At 41.6% G+C, this 19689-nt stretch overlaps 1 protein-coding gene across 1 annotated transcript in view; it reads left to right on the top strand.

Annotated features, from left to right (window-relative positions):
• Positions 1-11168, top strand: part of SLC22A13 (solute carrier family 22 member 13) — a 62804-nt gene extending 51636 nt beyond the window's left edge. Inside the window, exons 6-10 of the mRNA XM_073630019.1 lie at positions 2906-3000; positions 3352-3566; positions 3925-4033; positions 8299-8508; positions 9321-11168. Of these exons, the coding sequence (XP_073486120.1) occupies positions 2906-3000; positions 3352-3566; positions 3925-4033; positions 8299-8508; positions 9321-9414 (723 nt within the window). The 3' untranslated portion in view covers positions 9415-11168. The remainder of the gene's footprint in view (positions 1-2905; positions 3001-3351; positions 3567-3924; positions 4034-8298; positions 8509-9320) is intronic.
• The last annotated feature ends 8521 nt before the right edge of the window (positions 11169-19689 follow it).

Genomic DNA, 19689 nt, shown 5'->3' with positions numbered 1-19689 from the left:
ACTGCTGGGGACGCTAGTATAGATCTGATCGGATCAGATATTGATCCGTTCAGATACTATACCACTAAGGGAGGTGTATGCTGCGTGCGTGGGTGTTAGCGGTACTGGCACTAATCTGACGCTGCCTGGGGCGACGCATATCACTGCCGGGCGATCAGGGGGCTAAACCTTTATTTGGTAATAAACGGCGGGTGCCCTGATACTATAAAAAATAAACGAACTAACCAGCGTCACCCGTAACAGTTATACGGTGATCAGTGGTGAAAGGGTTAACTAGGGGGAAATCAAGGGGTTAAAGCATTTATTAGGTAGTATATGGGGGTCCCTGATGCTATAAAATGCTGACGGCAAACCTAAATATTTACCTCACTAACTAGCGTCACCAGTGACACTAATACAGCGATCAGAAAAATAATCGCTTAGCGACACTGGCGATGGGGGGGTGATCAAGGGGTTAAAACTTTATTAGGGGGGTTAGCGGGGTACCCTAGACCTAAAGGGGGCTAACCCTAACTGCCCTACTACACTAACTGTCACAAACTGACACCATGCAGTAATCAGAAAAAAAAAAACAGCTTGGTGTCAGTGTGACGGGGGGGAGGGGGATTGGGGGTGATCAGAGGGGGATCGGGGGTGTAAAGTGTGCCTGGCATGTTCTACTGTGTGTGTAGTGTTTTACACTCACATTGCAGTCTTCTCTCCTTGGCGCCGGAACGGAAAATACCGAGCCGAGGAGAGATTACATCATTTCCTTTGCTGCTGTTTAGCATACAGCAGCAGAGGAATGATTCTCATTGGTTGGGAGCGATCGCGAGGGGGGGCCACGAATGGATGGTCTCCCCCTCACCTCTCATCACTCCCAGACCAAAGCCGACCACCTCGGGACCCCCCACCCGCAGTAGGCAGATCACGTACAGGTACGTGATTCTGCCTGCCCGTGCCATTCTGTCGACGTACATCGGCGTGAGGCGGTCGGCAAGTGGTTAAATATGTTTTTTTTTTTTTCAAAAATTGTTGTCTTTTTTTTGTTTGTTTAGCAAAAAATAAAAGTGCCCAGTAAGCAAGTGGTTAAAAATATACATTTTTAAATATTTATGTTCATCAATTTCATCCTCCAATCAGATTGTCCATTCCATTTTGGATATGTATTTTGTAAGTCCTAATCATTTATGTCTCTTGCTCCTCTCCGTCCCTATGTGTCTTGTCCCCTCTTTACACTATGTTCTCCTTTCCCATATACAATGTTCTAAATGCCTTGTAAACAACATACGCCCAATTCCCGTCCCTCGGGTTCCCTGGTGTGTATGGGTACTGAAAAAAAGGGGACGGTCCCGTGATCCGATTGGCCCACCTGCCCTGCCAGCCCTATATTCCATACCTAAGATGGCTGAACAGTATGCCTGATGAAGGAGCAGGCATGCTTCGAACATGTGCATGTCACAGCATCCTCCCACTGAGACCAGGGACCCTCCAACTGACAACTTCCTCCTGCGCCCTGTATGTTCAAGCACGGGACACTGGAAACCACTGGCGCCACTGAGCAAGACACCACATCGCTGCCTGGATGTTCGCTTTGGATCCCTGCCGTCCATTTGAAAATTACAAAGATGTGCCTGCTTTTATCTTACTTTGAGTAAGTGTATTACCATTCATTCCTTGTTTTAATTACTGCTGCACTTAGATTGGCGCTGCTTGTCCTTTCTTGTATTTCTCCCAGAGGTTCTTCTACCCTTCGGCAAGCTGCCACCCCTGTGCCAGCTACACTTCCTGTGGTAAAACACCCAGGTTATGGACTCCCCTAAAAACCCTATACCTCCATCAGGAGTCATTTCTAAATGTTATTTTATCCAATTATTGACTCTCTGCTACTCCTCTTTTTAGAACTTTGGACTATATGTTCAGAATTCTGACATTTTAACCAATCCCCCATCCTGCAGATGATACAGCTTTGCATGGTGGAAATACCTTAGCGCAACAATTATTATGTGTTCTTTCTATTTTAACCAGACATACCAGAAGCCAACAAAAAGGAAAACAAAATATAGTGGTTCCTTGTATTATGAGCATAATTCTTTCCAGAAGAATGCTTGTAATCCAGAGCACTCATATATGAAAGCGAGTTTCCCTATAAGAGTCAATGGAAACTCAGATAATTCGTTCCAGTGGCATTGCTGGTGTATGCAGTACCGCATGTGGCCAGAGGTGGGGGCGCCGGAAACACTCCGAAACACTCGGAGACCGCTCAGAGCCACTCGGAGAGGCTCAGAGACACTCAGCTGCTCCGAGTGTGACCGGTGCCCCCGAACCTCTGGCTAAATGTGGTACTGCACACCCCAGAAGCTTGAATCCTGCTTGTCTTGCGAGACAATGCAAAACGAGTCAGGATTTAAAAAAAAATAATAGCTCGTATTGCGAAAATGCTCATAAACCCTGTTACTCTCAGTGTGAGGTATAACTGTACTAAAATGCATTTTCCACAGTCCTTATGACACTATGGGGCTTATTTACTAAAGGCAAATCCACTTTGCACTACAAGTGCAAAGTGCACTTGGAAGTGCAGTCGCTGTAGATCCGAGGGGGACATGCAAGGAAAATAAAAACAGCATTTTAGCTTGCACATGATTGGATAATAAAATCAGCAGAGCTTCCCCTCATTTCAGATCTACCCCTCAGATTTACAGCGACTGCACTTCCAAGTGCACTTTCAGTAGTGCAAAGTGGATTTGGCTTTTGTAAATAACCCCCACATATGTCTTTCTACAGCCAGTTACTGGATATAATTTCCCTTTTCCAGCATTATACTATAGAGAATCTCAGGGTAGGTAAACTAAAGAGTTTTATTATGACACTGACCATTGTAGTAATTTATCAAACTTATGATGTTATATAATATTGTGTCTCTAAGCTGCAAGAGGAAAAAGAAACAAAGTCGAGAAGCATGTTAGACCTTTTCAGGATTCCAACCCTAAGAAGAGTTACACTTGTTATGAGCTTTGTGTGGTAAGTTCTTTTCTAATGCTTGGATCTGAGCAAATGTATTGTAAAGAAAATGCTAACTATAAATACTTAAGCAATGTGTGCTGGGGTTTAGAACATTGATGCATTGTGCACATCTCCAGACTCCCGCCTGATACACAGGATATCACAGGGTCAGAGGGACACAGACAAAAAAAAATCCAAAAACAAGCAAAGAAACCCCCCCCCCCCCAAAAAAAAAAAAAAACCCAAAAAACAGGGGTTTAGGACTCTCTTTATACTGCAATAATGTTTTGATTTTCATGTGTCCCTTTTGGAGAGATTGTTCTTTTCTTCCTCATCTACCCCTTCTACTTTTTATTTTTCATGTTTTAGGTTTGTGAACAGCCTGGTTTATTACGGTTTGAGTCTGAATGTCGGCAGTTTTGGGCTGGATATATATCTCACCCAGCTCATATTTGGAGCAGTAGAAGTTCCAGCTCGTCTTGGATCCATGTTCATAGTGCAGATCTTAGGACGGAAAAGTAGCCAATCAATGTGTTTATTACTTGGTGGAACAGTTTGTCTTATTATAACAGCAATACCGAAGAGTAAGGATTTTTTTTTTTCCTAATGATTGTTTTTTTCTTTTTCTAATGATCGTAATGCAACAATCATACAGTATAAAAAAAGTTGTTTTACCAACAGTATAAATGGCCTCCTTATGTCTATAGCCATGGAATGATGGAGGTTTCTAAGGGGACAGAAACATTGGCTTCTACTATAGGAATAAACTTAGTCAAACTGATTCCTGGAACTGTCCTGTCATTACAAAACACTATACTGTTATTTTTCCAAATAAAATATATACTATGTTTCAAATAAGATTTTGTACTTATTTCAATTTTAATTGAATTCCCTTTTTTATGAAAGATTTGCATAATTATTATTTTTTTACTTCTTTCCTAGCATTGCCTGTTGTAATCACAGTGCTTGCCGTGATTGGAAAATTTGCAATTGCAGCTTCATTTTCTATCTGTTACATATATGCTGCAGAACTATTTCCTACAGTTATCAGGTAAACCTTTACAGCAATCCAGTACAGTAATAAATTAAAATTTGGGAGTAAGTACACCATACCATACTCCTCAGCTGCTAGCTGCTAGCTGCCTACTTTCCTTAGCCAGAGTAAAGCTGAAGTCAGGAAGTCAGCCACTTTGCAAAATATGCTGACTTACTATAGATTAAGTTCAGCAAAGTGCATATCATCTCTTTAATTTACAGAGTACATTTTTACTGAGTGTCAGGAGCATAGCTATTGCTATACCTCTGGTACGCGGACCCTGGACCTTCTGGTCCCAGCTCTAGCAGCTGCAATGTCACATTCAACTGCTGTGCCTTCCCCTCTCCTCCTCCTGCCCAATGACAGAGTGCTTTGTATTATGTGAACCCATTCACAAAATACAAACCTTCGGTGAATGAACAGAAGAGGGGAGGGGCAGACAGAGATTCTGCTGCCTCTCATGTCAGAGCTCCGGGAGTATAGTAATATATAGCTGTTCTCTCTGCTCTCAGTAAAAAAAATGTCAGTAGTAACACCAGCACATTTCACAAAGTATCTGAATTCCTTGAGTTTAAGAATATCAGGTGTAACATCACACAATAGAGCCGGTAAGTATTTAAAGTTGGGATGGAGGGCTAGTTGGATGAAGCAGTGATCACAAATTTAAAATCACAGGAAGGAATCATGGTATAATACCATGTAAACCATCCATGATAGGTCAATAGCTTTAGCCTTTAGGAATAATAGTCATAGATGTGGCTGTTTCTACTTACAAAAATTATTTGAATACTTTAAATGATAATGTATTGGGCATCATGACTAACACTATTATATCCCTTAGAAAAAAGAGAAAGGCTGAATATTGCTCCCTAACATGAGGCACCTCCATCCCTATAATGCACAAAACAGAAAAACGTTAGCCCCTGGGACTTTAAATGAGGTGTCCATGATGATCACAAGTAAATAAATAGAATAAAGTAAAAAAATATATATCAAATTTATTAGAATCATTATCATACAATAGAGCTCATGCATATAGATGGCAATACATAGGAACAGCAACATAACATAATGGTCCTTAAAACATGGCCAAAATGACATTGGTCAAAGTATAATGAATACAGATATACATGATACATCTCTAACCCGACGCGTTTCGCGAGCTCTCCTCGCATCATCAGGGGCTGATGTATATATCTGGTGTCTGTAACAACAGGTAAAAAATATATATTCAAGTATGGGTTATGATTGGACAAAAAAATGCGAAGCCAGAGCTCATGATCCCATACTCACTTGTCATGCAGTTGGCTCCAGGGGCCGACCCCCGGCAGGGGCAGTCGGAAAGTATCTCCCAAGGGAGCTGAAGGGACGGAGGTCAAAGCATGGAGGACCGAGGTCAGGCGTAGGGCAGGCACGGCAAAGAAATGGAAAGGAGAAAGAAGGCTGGACCCAGATGTCACCCAGAATCATTGCAGAGCTTGCTCACTGGAATAAATTAAATGAGTAAAATATATGTGTATATATATAAGTAGATCTACAAAAATAGATGTAGCGAAAGGTATCAAGTGGTATGCTCTGGTGCAAGGGGTGCAGAGGTGTCCAACCATGCTAGAAAGGAAAAGACAAAGAAGAAGGGGAGAAGAAAAGAAAGAAAAAGAGAAGAGAAAGAAAAGGGGGGAAGAAAAAGAGGAGAGAGGGCCAAAAATGTAACCCCCCAGTCATGCAGGGTATATTCCGAATAAAAAATGTATGAATGTGTGTCTATGGGTAGTAGATGTAAAAAAAGTAATGGTATCCTAAATAGCTAAAAAATCTTATATATAGTAGATTGAATATGAGAGACTGTAAAGGTAATTGTATATGTAGCTCAAATAGTAGGTATCAAGATGTTGTAAAAATATATAGATGTCTTGTACTGGAGTATATGGGATATAAGAATGTCCTGCAAGGAATGAGGGAAGAGCGGTGTGAAGTGAAAGAGGGGAAAAATGATGAAGAGGAGGATAAGGGGTGATGTGGAGAAAGACAGAAACGGAGAAAGAAATAGATGAATGAATGAAGCAAAAAGAAGTGTGAAAGAGATAAGTTGAGTAAGGGAGTGAAAGTATATACAAGTAACACTCCACATGTTAAGTGACTGGTGAATGCGTTCAAAAAATGACATGTAATACGAACGTGATAGTGAACATAATGCTTACCAATGTGCTCTCTAGTGAATGTATGGAGAGGACCCAGCTGGAGAGGAAGTATGCCGTGCCAAAAACCCCCGCCTAAATACCCGGACATCCGCCGTATACCTCCGCCCCTAGCGTCATGCGACTGGCGAGTGGGGGAGGGGACCTTCCGTGCGCTCGCCGGAACTACAGCAGAGCGCAACGGAGATCCCCGCCCATCGCCTGGAGTGACACACTGAGCGCCGGGAAAACAGACATCGCTGGGAGCGGATGTCTTCCACTATGCGCGGGGCATGGCGCCGATGCACGTGGTGGCTCCGCCCCTCCTGGGGTGGAGAGGCGGAGACAGCAGGGGAATGATATCCCCATTTGGTGCATCGCAGCTCCCGGGGACATAAACCGACACTCTCAACCAAGGGGCGGACCCCCGGAGACCCAGTCCGCAAGCAAGGAGGGGAGTCATCTAGGAATGACCAATATCCTGATGTATTGGGGATCAAAAAAAGTATATAATAGCATGATCTGGGAGCAACAACAGACTCGTGGGCATATGTGGGTGTCTTCCACCCGAATTCAATAGAAAAAAGAGAAAGGCTGAATATTGCTCCCTAACATGAGGCACCTCCATCCCTATAATGCACAAAACAGAAAAAGGTTAGCCCATGGGACTTTAAATGAGGTGTCCATGATGATCACAAGTAAATAAATAGAATAAAGTAAAAAAATATATATCAAATTTATTAGAATCATTACCATACAATAGAGCTCATGCATATAGATGGCAATACATAGGAACAGCCAACTGCATGACAAGTGAGTATGGGATCATGAGCTCTGGCTTCGCATTTTTTTGTCCAATCATAACCCATACTTGAATATATATTTTTTACCTGTTGTTACAGACACCAGATATATACATCAGCCCCTGATGATGCGAGGAGAGCTCGCGAAACGCGTCGGGTTAGAGATGTATCATGTATATCTGTATTCATTATACTTTGACCAATGTCATTTTGGCCATGTTTTAAGGACCATTATGTTATGTTGCTGTTCCTATGTATTGCCATCTATATGCATGAGCTCTATTGTATGATAATGATTCTAACAAATTTGATATATATTTTTTTACTTTATTCTATTTATTTACTTGTGATCATCATGGACACCTCATTTAAAGTCCCATGGGTTAACCTTTTTCTGTTTTGTTTTATTATATCCCTTAGTAGCACAGTATATCATTCACCCAACAGTATATCCTTTAGTAGAATGTCATCCACTGGCATATTATGTCATGCATGTGCATTTCAACCACCATTACAGCAGTTCAACTTCTCTTTCATAGCAATAGCTCACCTCCATCCCTAGTAGAGCTTCAGAACCTCGCCCAGTCATCCAGTCACCAGCAGTAGCTTGTTTTTTTTTTTTTTTTGTCTTTTCTCCTCTTAGGCAAGGACTATCAAACAGTCCTCTTGTGGTGAGTTGTTTAGTTTTGCCATCTATTTAGTCTACCCTCTAATATTTTCTTATTAGAGGGTGGACTATCTAGAACAATTACAGCCACTAAAGGAATTTGTGGTAAGCTTCTGGTTGTTGCCTAGAATGAGAGGAGACAGTGTATTAATGTTTGTTGTAGCAATTGCAGGCCTGAACTTCTGGGCATTCTCAGGTCTATCAACACCAATAGCTTTATCTGCAGAACACTGCAAAACGAAGCAGCTTATTGTTCAGATGATCTGGCTTCTTCTATCACTTGATATGTACACAACCAGCTAAAAACTCACATATTCAGTAAGCCATTTGAGGACCAATAACATATTTCTCTGTAGAAACCTTTGAAACTAACCTCAAGCCAGCAGTGGCATTTTCCACTGCATATAGACTTCACTGTGAGTCTGATAGGCAAGTTAAAAGTGTGTACTGTTATTGTAGTGGATATTGCAAGATACTTGCTGTCAGTAGGCACTGGAGAATTATTGAACAGTGTTTAAAAATTGTAGCAAGAATAGCCACAACAGAGATAAGAGGAGTCTCCAGAGACAAGAAAGTTCATGCTTTCCCCATTAGTCCCTTTTATGATGTTAATGGTGCAACTGTGTTTTGTTGCAGGCAGAATGGAGTGGGTATCTGCTCCATGACAGCTCGGATAGCTGGGATCATTTCTCCACTTATTAGTCTTTTGGACAAATATCACTCTGCTATTCCAATGGCCATTTATGGAAGCGGTCCCATCATTGGAGGCCTCCTCTGCTTCTTCCTTCCTGAAACACGAAATAGAGACCTGCAGGACCATACACATGAGGCCAGTGGAGTACCAAGGTATGGGTGTAATATGACAAGCTTTAGAGAAGTTATCTCCAAACTGGGCCTGGGGCCAGATGTGGCTCTTTGCTTGCCTTTATCTGGCCCTTGGGGCACTATTCAATTAATTGACACCAATGAAGGGGGAACCTTTCCTCCCATTACTACCATCAATGGCACTGTTCTTCCCATTGATACCACAATGGGACCTCCTATTATAACCAATGATGGGGCATTTTTTATGCCCTCTGATCCCAGTGTGTTTTCTACTCCCACTGGCCACAGTCCAGCCCCTTCTAAAACCTGAAGGACAGTAAACTGGCACTTTGCTTGGAAAGTTTTGAGACCCCTGCTTTAGCGTATCAGGTTTTTGTTTAGAAAAACATGATAAAGGATTTTTAAAATAAACCTTGAAAATTAAAATATTAAGTTTATTGTAAAAAATGCTCAAGAGAATGGGTCAGAACAGTGATCCATCCCTTGTTTTCACTACGCTCCACATGACTCTATGGTATATGTATAAATGGTATATATTATGAGATTCCTGTTCAGAACAGTAACTTAAACCAAGAGAGTCTTTTGTATCTTTATCTATGAATTAAAGGTAATTCTTTGTGAATCTGTTGTAGTCATGACAATTAATTGTAAAATTATTACAAACAAGAACCATATGGATCTGTTGCATATGGCAGCACCATTAATGAAACTTTTGCAAAAGGCTTTCCTGAATTTGGTACAGGGACCATAACACCAGAAAGTGGCATAAATATTTTATCAAATATCATCCACTGTGTTTTTGTTAATACAATTTTGTGCTCCCTTCCTTACAGCTCTCAAGATCTACTAGAAGAACAAATAATATACAAAAACCACCAGGAACAAGAACCAAGTGCAAAACAAGAATACAAGAGAACCCGTTTATAGCAATTTTCTTTACCAACATTTGGAAGTCATTTTTAATTTAAAGTCTAACTACACCTAAACATCATTAAAATTATAAATTTATATTAATCCCTGTGGCCTCTGAAAAAGTTCCCATATGATAAATTGGTTACCTTTTTTTTAAAGAGAAGCCTTGTCCTCCATATGAATATACTATTATCATACCTCCCAAAACTGCCCTGATTACTAGGGACTGTCCCTCTTTCCTCCTCATTCATCCCTCATTTTGGTTTGATCTATATAACTGTATGTAAAATGCACCTTTTATCTTTCAAAAAGTGTTTCACAATGCTAAACTTTTTAAACAATTTCTAAATTGTTGCATTTGCAAATTTCAAAAGCCAATATGAAGTAATAGTAGTGGTAAAAAAAGCACTTGTGGGTTTAACTAATATATTTTTTTTATAATTCTCCTTTAATGGGGCATGACAGGGGGTGTGTCCTATGCCTACAGGCATAGGGAGGGTAGGTATGCTATTATAATTGTATTGTCAGTGGCCTGCTGGCTCCTTTTGTGCTGTGAAAAAGCTGCTGTTGGATAACAGATTGCTGAATCATCAGAATTCATGCCTCTCCCATCTGCAAAATACAGTTTCTAGTGGTGGCAAGGTCACATTTTGCAGTAAAGATGGATATAAATACAGGAGCAGATTGCCAGAGTAACCTCATATTGTTTAGCAAAGGCCCTCTTATACTTTAAAGCATTTTAAAATATGTTTTATTAGAAATACACATGAAAAAGACTAGCTTAATGTAAAAAATATTATTAACGTCTGTTAATGTCTTTAAAAAAGTTGCTTTTATGTATAATTTATAAATATTTATATGGGGGTAGCCTTATTCATTGCACAGATTACCTGATCACCTTCTTTCAATAATAATTTTTTTCTATGTTTTTGACTGAAAACAATAGATTCTTTGAAATCCCCAGTGATGTCAGACAGGTACAATGCATACATTTAGCCATTACTACGCAAATGCTATAAAGTATCCCACCTACAATACGCCAAACAGCACATAGACAAGCCTCAAACCTTCTGGCACAAAGTCATTTGGAGTGATGAGACCAAAATTGAGCTTTTTGGCCACAACCATAAACACTACATTTGGAGAGGAGTCAACAAGGCCTATGATGAAAGGTACACCATTCCTACTGTGAAACACGGAGGTGGATCGCTGATGTTTTGGAGATGTGTGAGCTACAAAGGCACGGGAAATTTGGTCAAAATTTATTGCAAAATGAATGCAGTATGTTATCAAAAATTACTGGAGGAACATTTGCATTCATCTGCCAGGAAGCTGCACATGGACCGTACTTGGACATTCCAACATGAAAATAATCCAAAACACAAGGTCAAGTCGACCTGTCATTGGCTACAGCAGAATAAAGTGAAGGTTCTGGAGTGGCCGTCTCAGTCTCCTGACCTCAATATCATTGAGCCACTCTGGGGAGATCTCAAACGTGCAGTTGATGAAAGACAGCCCAAAAATGTACAGGAACTGGCGGCTTTTTGCCAAGAGGAATGGGCAGCTTTACCATCTGAGAAGATAAAGAGCCTCATCCACAAATACCACAAAATACTTCAAACTGTCATTGATGTTCAAGGGGGCAATACACAGTATTAAGAACTGGGGTATGTAAACTTTCAGGGTCATTTTGGTAGTTTCTGTTGCCATTATGATTTAAAAGAGTAAACACAGTTGATTGATATTAAATGGCTTCAGCCAAACACTAACCATGAGTGAAAGAAGTTTGTGTTATCATTCATATTCTCTGAAAAATGGCCAAGAAATCATAAATTCTGCTAGGGTTGGTAAACATATGAGCACAATTGTATGTATGTGTATACATATATAGTACCTGCTTGCGAGAATGTGTTTACATCTCGCGCTGGCTGCAATAGGAAAAACACATTTTTCCTATTTCCTATTGCAGCGAGCGCGAGAGAGAATTCCCCTTCAAGAGCATACCAGTCCCGGGGCATGATGGGACTGTGACGTCATAAGGGGGCGGAGTCACCGGGTGACATCACCCGGTGACCACGCCCCATGCCTATATAAGTCGTTGCGCACCTCGCACATGGCATTACAGTGGGAGACAGCGTCGTGTCAACATCGGAAGAAGAGAAGAGGGAACAAGACGACGGAGAAGACCGGGCCACCACTAGCAAAAGAGCGGCAAAAGAGCAGAAGATAGCGGAGGAGCCCAGCAGAAGAACGGGAGAGTGGGAGAAGAACCGAAGACCTGGAGAAGAGGCCGGAGAGCGGGAGAAGAACCAGACACCGGGAGAAGAGGCCAGAGAGAGTGAAGTTGGAAGAAGACCCCTGAAGCTGCCTAATAAATTACTTAAAACCTGTCTAGTGTGTTTTTTTATTGACACTTTTTTATGTACCCCATACTCATTCACATAGGGTGGGGGGCTGCTATCTGGGGGCCCCCTTTTTAAAGGGGCTCACGGATTTCGATAAGCCCTCCGCCCACAGACCCTGACAACCAATGGTCAGGGTTGTCTGGAGAAGGCTCTTGTCCTCATCAAAGCACCCACACCCCATGTTGAGGGCATGCGGCCTGGTACGGTTCAGGAGGGGGGGGCGCTCGTCCCCAACCCCCTTCCTGACCGGCCGGGCTGCATGTTGGGATAAGGGTCTGGTATGGATTTTGGGGGGCCCCCACGCCGTTTTTTCAGCGTATTGGGTTCCCCTTAAAATCCATACCAGACCTAAGGGCCTGGTATGCCCTTGGAGGGGAACCCATGCTGGTTTTTTATTTAAAATTTGGCGTGGAGTTCCCCCTTATGATTCATACTAAACACCTGTCAGCAATGCTTGTCGCTCATCGGGAAAGGAAAAAACAAATTTTTCCTTTCCCGATGAGTGAGCCAGCTCGGCGCTAGCTCCCGCGACGGGGCGCACAGTTGTCAAATCTCGCCGATAACAGCGGCGAGATTGACACAATATCGCGGTCACCTACTGTGTGTATATATATATATATATATATATATATATATATATATATATATATATATATATATACAGCAACCCTCAAATTTTCCACTCACCTACTCGCATTTTGCAAGTGGAAAAGGCTTGCAAGCTGGGCTGCCTACCTGGGAGAAGGGGGAAGAGCACCGCCGGCGGGGTTGATCGGGAGTCGTTCTCCCAGCGATCTCCCTGGGGAGCTAGAGGAGAGCCGCGGGATAGCACGCTGTTACCCGCGCTTACATTATAATTGTCTCCGCTCTGCTCGACACAGCCCCACCTCCTCCTGACCTGAGCCTGTGATAGACAGAACGCCGGTCCAATGCTGGAATGCATTTTATCTATCACAGACGCAGGTCAGGAGGAGGCGGGGCTGTGTCGAGCAGAGCGGAGACAATTATAATATAAGCGCCGGTAACAGGATGCTATCCCGTGGCTCTCCTCTTCCTCCAGCCATGCATTCATCTGCCCAGGCAAGGCTGCAATGGGCTTAGTGAGACTGCATTGGGCACAGTAAGGCTGATATGGGCACAGTGAGGCTGCATTGGGCACAGTGAGGCTGCATTGGGCACAGTAAGGCTGATATGGGCACAGTGTGGCTGCAATGGGCACAGTGAGACTGATATGGGCACAGTGTGGTTGCATTGGGCACAGTGAGGCTGCAATGGGCACAGTGAGGTTGCAACTGGCACAGTCAGATTGCAATGGGCACAGTGAGGCTGATATGGGCACAGTGTGGCTGCAATGGGCACAGTGAGGCTGCAACGGCCACAGTGTGATTGCAACGGGCACAGTGGGGCTGCAATGGTGAGCACAATGAGGCTGCAACAGTGGGCACAGTGAGGCTGCAATAGTGGGCACAGTGTGTCTGCAAAGGTGGGCACAGGTGAGGCTGCACTGATAAAGTTGTTGTTAATATTTATTTTTGTAACTTATTTTTGCATAAAACATTTAAGTGTCATTTCATGAGATAACTTATGAGGGCGTGTTTAGGGGCGAGGCAGGGTTGGGATTGGCTAGTAGTTTAGGACTTGAAATTTTGAGCCCTAAAATACAGTATCTCACAAAAGTGAGTACACCCCTCACATTTTTGTAAATTATTCATTATATATTTTCATGTGACAACACTCAAGAAATCACACTTGTTGTACTTGCTACACATTGTACTTACTACAATGTAAAGTAGTGAGTTTACAGCTTGTATAATAGTATGAATTTGCTCTCCCCTCAAAATACCTCAACACAGCCATTAATGTCTAAACCGCTGGCACCAAAAGTGAGTACACCCCTAAATAAGAATGTCCAAATTGGGCCCAATTAGCCATTTTCCCTCTCCAGTGTCATGTGACTTAGTGTTACAAGGTCTCAGGTGTGAATGGGGAGCAGGTGTATTAAATTTGGTGTTATCAATCTCACTCTCTCATACTGGTCACTGGAAGTTCAACATGGCACCTCATTACAAAGAACTCTCTGAGGATCTAAAAAAAGAATTGTTGCTCTACATAAAGATGGCCTAGGCTATAAGAAGATTGCCAAGACCCTGCAAATGAGCTGCAGCATGAGGGCCAAGACCATACAGCAGTTTAACAGACCAGGTTCCACTCAGAACAGGCCTCACCATGGTCGACCAAGTAAGTTGAGTGCACATGCTCCGTGTCATATCCAGAGGTTGTCTTTGGGAAATAGACGTATGAGTGCTGTCAGCATTGATGCAGAAGCTGAAGGGGTGGGGGTCAGCGTGTCAGTGCTCAGACCCTACGCCGCACACTGCATCAAATTGGTCTGCATGGCTGTAGTCCCAAAAGGAAGCCTCTTCTAAGGATGATGCACAAGAAAGCCTGCAAACAGTTTGCTGAAGACAAGCAGACTAAGGACATGGATTACTGGAACCATGTCCTGTGGTCTGATGAGACCAAGATAAACTTATTTGGTTTAGATGGTGTCAAGCATGTGTGGCAGCAACCAGGTGAGGAGTACAAAAACAAGTGTGTCTTGCCTACAGTCAAGCATGGTGGTGGGAGTGTCATGGTCTGGGGCTGCATGAGTGCTGCCGGCACTGGGGAGCTACAGTTTATTGAGGGAATAATGAATGTCAACATGTACTGTAACATGAACAAATAGATAGAATGGGGTGATGGCGCTCCCTATAATTGGTTATAATAGACTTGAGTAGGTGTATACATATAACCTGCAATTAGGTGGGGCACCCCCGTTCTGGAGCCAGCACATTGGCCCTTTATTATTATTAATAATTTTTTTACCTTTATTATTATTTTTTTCCCTCTTACACCTACTCACGTCCATTATAACCAATTATAGAGAGGGCCATCACCCCATTCTCTCTATTTGTTCATCTTTGAAGTACCCCTAGGGGAGCTTCTTTAGGGGGGCAGCATACCTATCTATTGTCTTAAGCGCAGTCATCACACTACATATAACTATGTACTGTAACATGTACAAACTATTGGTTTACAAGTGAATTTGCCTATACCCGTAAAACCAGCACTGCGCTCTGAGGAATGAGCAAAGACAATTCTATAGCTTCCACTTGAAATAATGAAAATAAGTGATCCAAGTTCAAACCCCAATAGGTGTGAGAATGAATAGTGGCGCTAACATGAAAAATCACTACTAGAAAAATGTATAAATGACAAAAGTGACTCAATAGAATAATGGTGAGACCTAAATACATCCAAATTAGGATCCAAAATAAGAATAACGTGACTACCCAATATATATCACCCTGTGACGAGTGTTTAAATATATGTGTCACTTCTCAACATTACATACCATGTACAAAAGCATAAAAAAGTCCATATTATGATGTGAATAAGCACACATAAGCTACAACCCAGTGGGATGAATGTGTCACTTCTCAAAGAGATATGATAAGTGACTAATGAAGATGCATAAACCAGTCCGTATGCAATGTAAACAAGAGAAAATGAATTGAAAATACAAAAAATGACACCTCGTGACAGATGTGGGATAAGTGTAGCACTTATTCAAAAACTGATGAATGAAACCAGTCCATGTGCACTGTGATCAGAAGTTCAAAAAGTGATGAAATCTCCGGTATAAAAACTGTGATTCTTGTAATCATCCACCACACCTCAGTGACATGCTTCCACTCCCTTCTACAATTCAAACTCACCAGTTGCTATAGCCTCACACTCTCGTGTTTGGCCAGAATCGCCTTAACCCACTCACATGGGGGGTTACAATACGATCTCCAGTGTCCAATGATGTGTATGTCAAGCACTCTCCCTGAAGTAGTGGCTCCACATGTAAATGAGAAAAACGCTCCAATAGTGTGATACCATTCAAAAATGTATTAAGACTCTCAATGAACCATCACCATTGTATTCACGGCAATCTAACATGTGTGAAGGAGGCCGGAGTGACGGGTTACGGAGTGGTGGAAGGTGGTGGAACGATTCTAGGAGCGGGTGAGACGTTCGCTAGCATTCATACTCGCTGGGTCCGCCGTGACCGTTCGCAGTTGATTTCTAACCACTGCATGGATGTCTTTGATATGATTTGCCTTTTGCCTGCTGTGCTTTATTTACATGTGAGTACAATGGTGATGGTTCATTGAGAGTTTTAATACATTTTTGAATACCTTCTCTCACAGCACCTCTGTGCTGTCATGTGTCCTCCTCTGCTCTCCTTTCCCGATTTAAGGAGAGTGACGGGAGAGACTGAGATTCCCCTCTGACGTCAGCCGGGCCAGCGGAGGGAGGTCACGTGACCGGGGCGGGGCTGTGCAATAATGTATTTAGGATTAGAATAATAAAAAAAAACTAGGCACACAGTTTTTTATATCTTGATAAAACAGAGGTGATGGCAGTTATGTATAAATGTTATTTTTAAGACACAGGGAAGAGCAGCAGGAGGGGAGGAGATCAGCTCTCACACACAGGCTTCAGAACTGGGAGGGAGAGGGAGAGACTCAGAGCAGGGAGGCATGAAAACTAACCACAGTATCATATATACAGCCAGGCAACCAGGTATTTTACAGCACAGAAAGCAACACATTACAAGGTATAAGCACTGAACAGAAGCTTTTTTTTACCCCTAGGGTTACAACCTCTTTAAGAATAGGGTCAACACAGAGGTGTGAGGGATGGCTTCTGATAACACCAACGTGGAAAACCCAGTATAGGCATGGGTCTCAGAAGTTTTTGAAGGAACTCAGCAAGATGTTTGGTAAAGTGTTTAAACTAACAAATTTTGACTCATCAGTCCAAAGCACCTGCTGCCATTTTTCTGCACCCCAGTCCCTATGTTTGCATGCATCATTGAGTCACCCACCCTTGTTTCCATGTACAAGATATGGCATTTTGGCCACAATTCTTCCATGAAGACCACTTCAGTCTGGACTTCTCCAGACAGTAGATGGGGTACCTGGGTCCCCCTGGTTTCCATCAGTTCGGTGTTGATGGCACTGCTTGACATCTTCCATTATCGAAGGGAAAAGGGCATGATGTGCATCTTGTGATTTCATCTGCTACATTATGTTTCCTTGGCCGACCACTGCATCTATAGTCCTCAGCATTCCCTGTTTCTTTATGATTCTTCAGAAGAGCTTGATTAACACATCTTGAAACCCCAGTCTGCCTTAAAATCTTTGCCTGGGAGAGACCTTGCAGTTGCAGTATAACTGCCTTGTGTACTCAGTCTTGACATGATGTATGACCTGTGACATGAAACTGTCTTCCAAAATCTCACCTTAGTAGCAGGGCTTAGTAGCAGGGTTTGGCGGTAGCCTCCTGCACAGCTATTTCCGTTTTAGTTAATGACTGTGTTTCAACATACATATTAAATGATCATTAGCACCTGCTTGGTATAATTGATTAAAGGATAAGTTCACCTTTGGGAACATGTTACATGTTCCACTCGTTTTATATGTTCCACCCATTACATGTTCCCAATGTGGCAGCAGTACTGCAAAAAATGTGAACGTATCCTTTAATTATACTCCTGACTTTAATCCTACAAAATCCCTTATTTAGTGCAAGAGTATAAAGTGTGCTGGTGTATGAAATGACAAAATTGATTGAAATACTGATTTTATTTAGATTTTTCTTCTGGTCACTCACTTTGCATTTTAAAAATTGATAAAAAATAAACAAAATATATATATTTTTGAAAGCATTCTTACTGTATAGCATTTCTTCCCACCTGCCTACCAGACACTTTTGCACAGTACATTATGTATATATATATATATATATATATATATATATATATATATATATATATATATATATATATATATATATATATATAAATATATATACACACACACACATACATACATACATACATACATACACACATCAGCCATAACTTTATGACCACTCACATTGATTTTTCTCATTACAATATCATGTGAAAGATGGTGGGAAATATTGGGCAGCAAGTGAACATGTTGCCCCTAAAGTTGATCTGTGGAAAGCAGAAAAAATGGGCATTGCAGTTTGTTGAGATTGGGGCTGTTTAGCTGCAGACCAGTCAGGCTGCCCATGGTGACCCGTGTTCACAGTCAAAAGCACCTACAATGAGCAGGTGAGCATCAGAATTGGACCATGGAGCAATAGAAGAAGGTGGCCTAGTCTGATGAATCATGTTTTCTTTTACATCATCTGGATGGCTGAGTGCATGTGTGTTGTTTATCTATACAAGAGATGGTCACAGGATACAGCATGGGAAGAAGGCAAACCGGTGGAGGCAGTGATGCTTTGGGCAATTTCCTGCTGGGAAACCTTGGTTCCTGACATTCATGTGGATTTTATTTGACATGTAACACCTACCTAAATACTGTTGCTGACCAAATATAGAAGCTGTATTCTCTGATGGCAGTAGCCTCTTTCAGCAGGATAATACGCCCTGCCAAACTGCAAAAGTGGTTTAAGAGTCCTCGCAACTTACAGGACTTAAAGGATCTGCTACTGATGGCTTGATGCCAGATACCACAGCGTACCTTCAGAAGTGTAATGGCATCCATGCCTCGACAGGTCAGAACTGTTTTGGTGTCACATGAAGGACCTACTCAATATTAGGGGGTGGTCAAAATGTTATGCCTGGCAAACAGGGGTTCTAGCACTCAATGATTATTTATTTACTTTGTCTGAGCAAAGAGGAGATCTAAAAACATCTTAGACACAAAGCATAAAAATAGTATCAAGACCAATAATTGTAACATCACACACGTGAAAGACCTCTATGATCACAAAGTTATAACAGTTGAATATAAACTAGTTCAGGTAAGAGAGACTAGCGGTTTTCGCTCAGGTCAGTAAAGAAACATATTTCTGTAGTCAAAAGTAGGAACTCTGAACACAGAAAACCTGAAACAAAAATAAAATTATATAACCTTATGTCAAACAGAGAACAAATATTTACAAAACTAAATATAATTCAAAAACCTAAATTAAACTTAATGGATATAAAGTGCTATGTTTAGGAATCCTATACAGCAACTCTCTATAGCCTCCTTGGTTTAATTTCAGCACTGAAACAGCCACAAAATGTCTTGCTAAAGGTTGTGCAATCTGATTATTCTTAATGGCATATTTGTGTTGGGCATTTCTCTCCTTCACTCCCTGGGTAGTCTCCTCAATATAATGCAGCCCACAGGGACATTTGATCATATAAATGACATAGGAACCAAGACGTGTAACAATTTTACATTTCTATAGAGTAACCCTCATGGGGTTGAGTGAATGTTTCACCCTTGTTAATACTGGAGCAATGCATACAAGAAAGTCAAGGATAGCATCCGTTTATTCTATACCAAAAAAAGTGGTGATGTGCTTAGATCTCACACAGTCTGAACAGACAACTTGATTATAAATTGTGTGATCTGGTCTAAACAATTGCAAGGGATGATCCAAGAATTCAGTTGCCAAATGGTAATTTTTTTTTTTTCTAAAATATGCCAGTGACATTTAATACATTCTGACATTTTATTGAAAGGGAATGAAATTAGGATACAAACAGTATTCTGTCTTTCTCTATCTCTAGAGTAATTCCTAAATAATCTAACCTGTTTTTCAATTTCTTGTTTTGTATAACCATGTTTAATTAATTTATCAGCCATTTTATAAAGTCTAATCTCTCAAACAGATTCATCATTAACAATGCATGGCACTCTTTGTAGCTGACTTCGGGGATAGACTTGAACACTGAGGGTGGATGAAAACTGGTGAACAATTGATTATGTTCTGTATATTTATTATAGTTCCATAGAAGTTTCAAAAAGGCGGTTATTAT

Source organism: Aquarana catesbeiana, linkage group LG05 (genome assembly GCF_042186555.1).
Source record: "Aquarana catesbeiana isolate 2022-GZ linkage group LG05, ASM4218655v1, whole genome shotgun sequence".
Taxonomy (NCBI): domain Eukaryota; kingdom Metazoa; phylum Chordata; class Amphibia; order Anura; family Ranidae; genus Aquarana; species Aquarana catesbeiana.
This window is presented reverse-complemented; position numbering and strand designations above follow the sequence as displayed.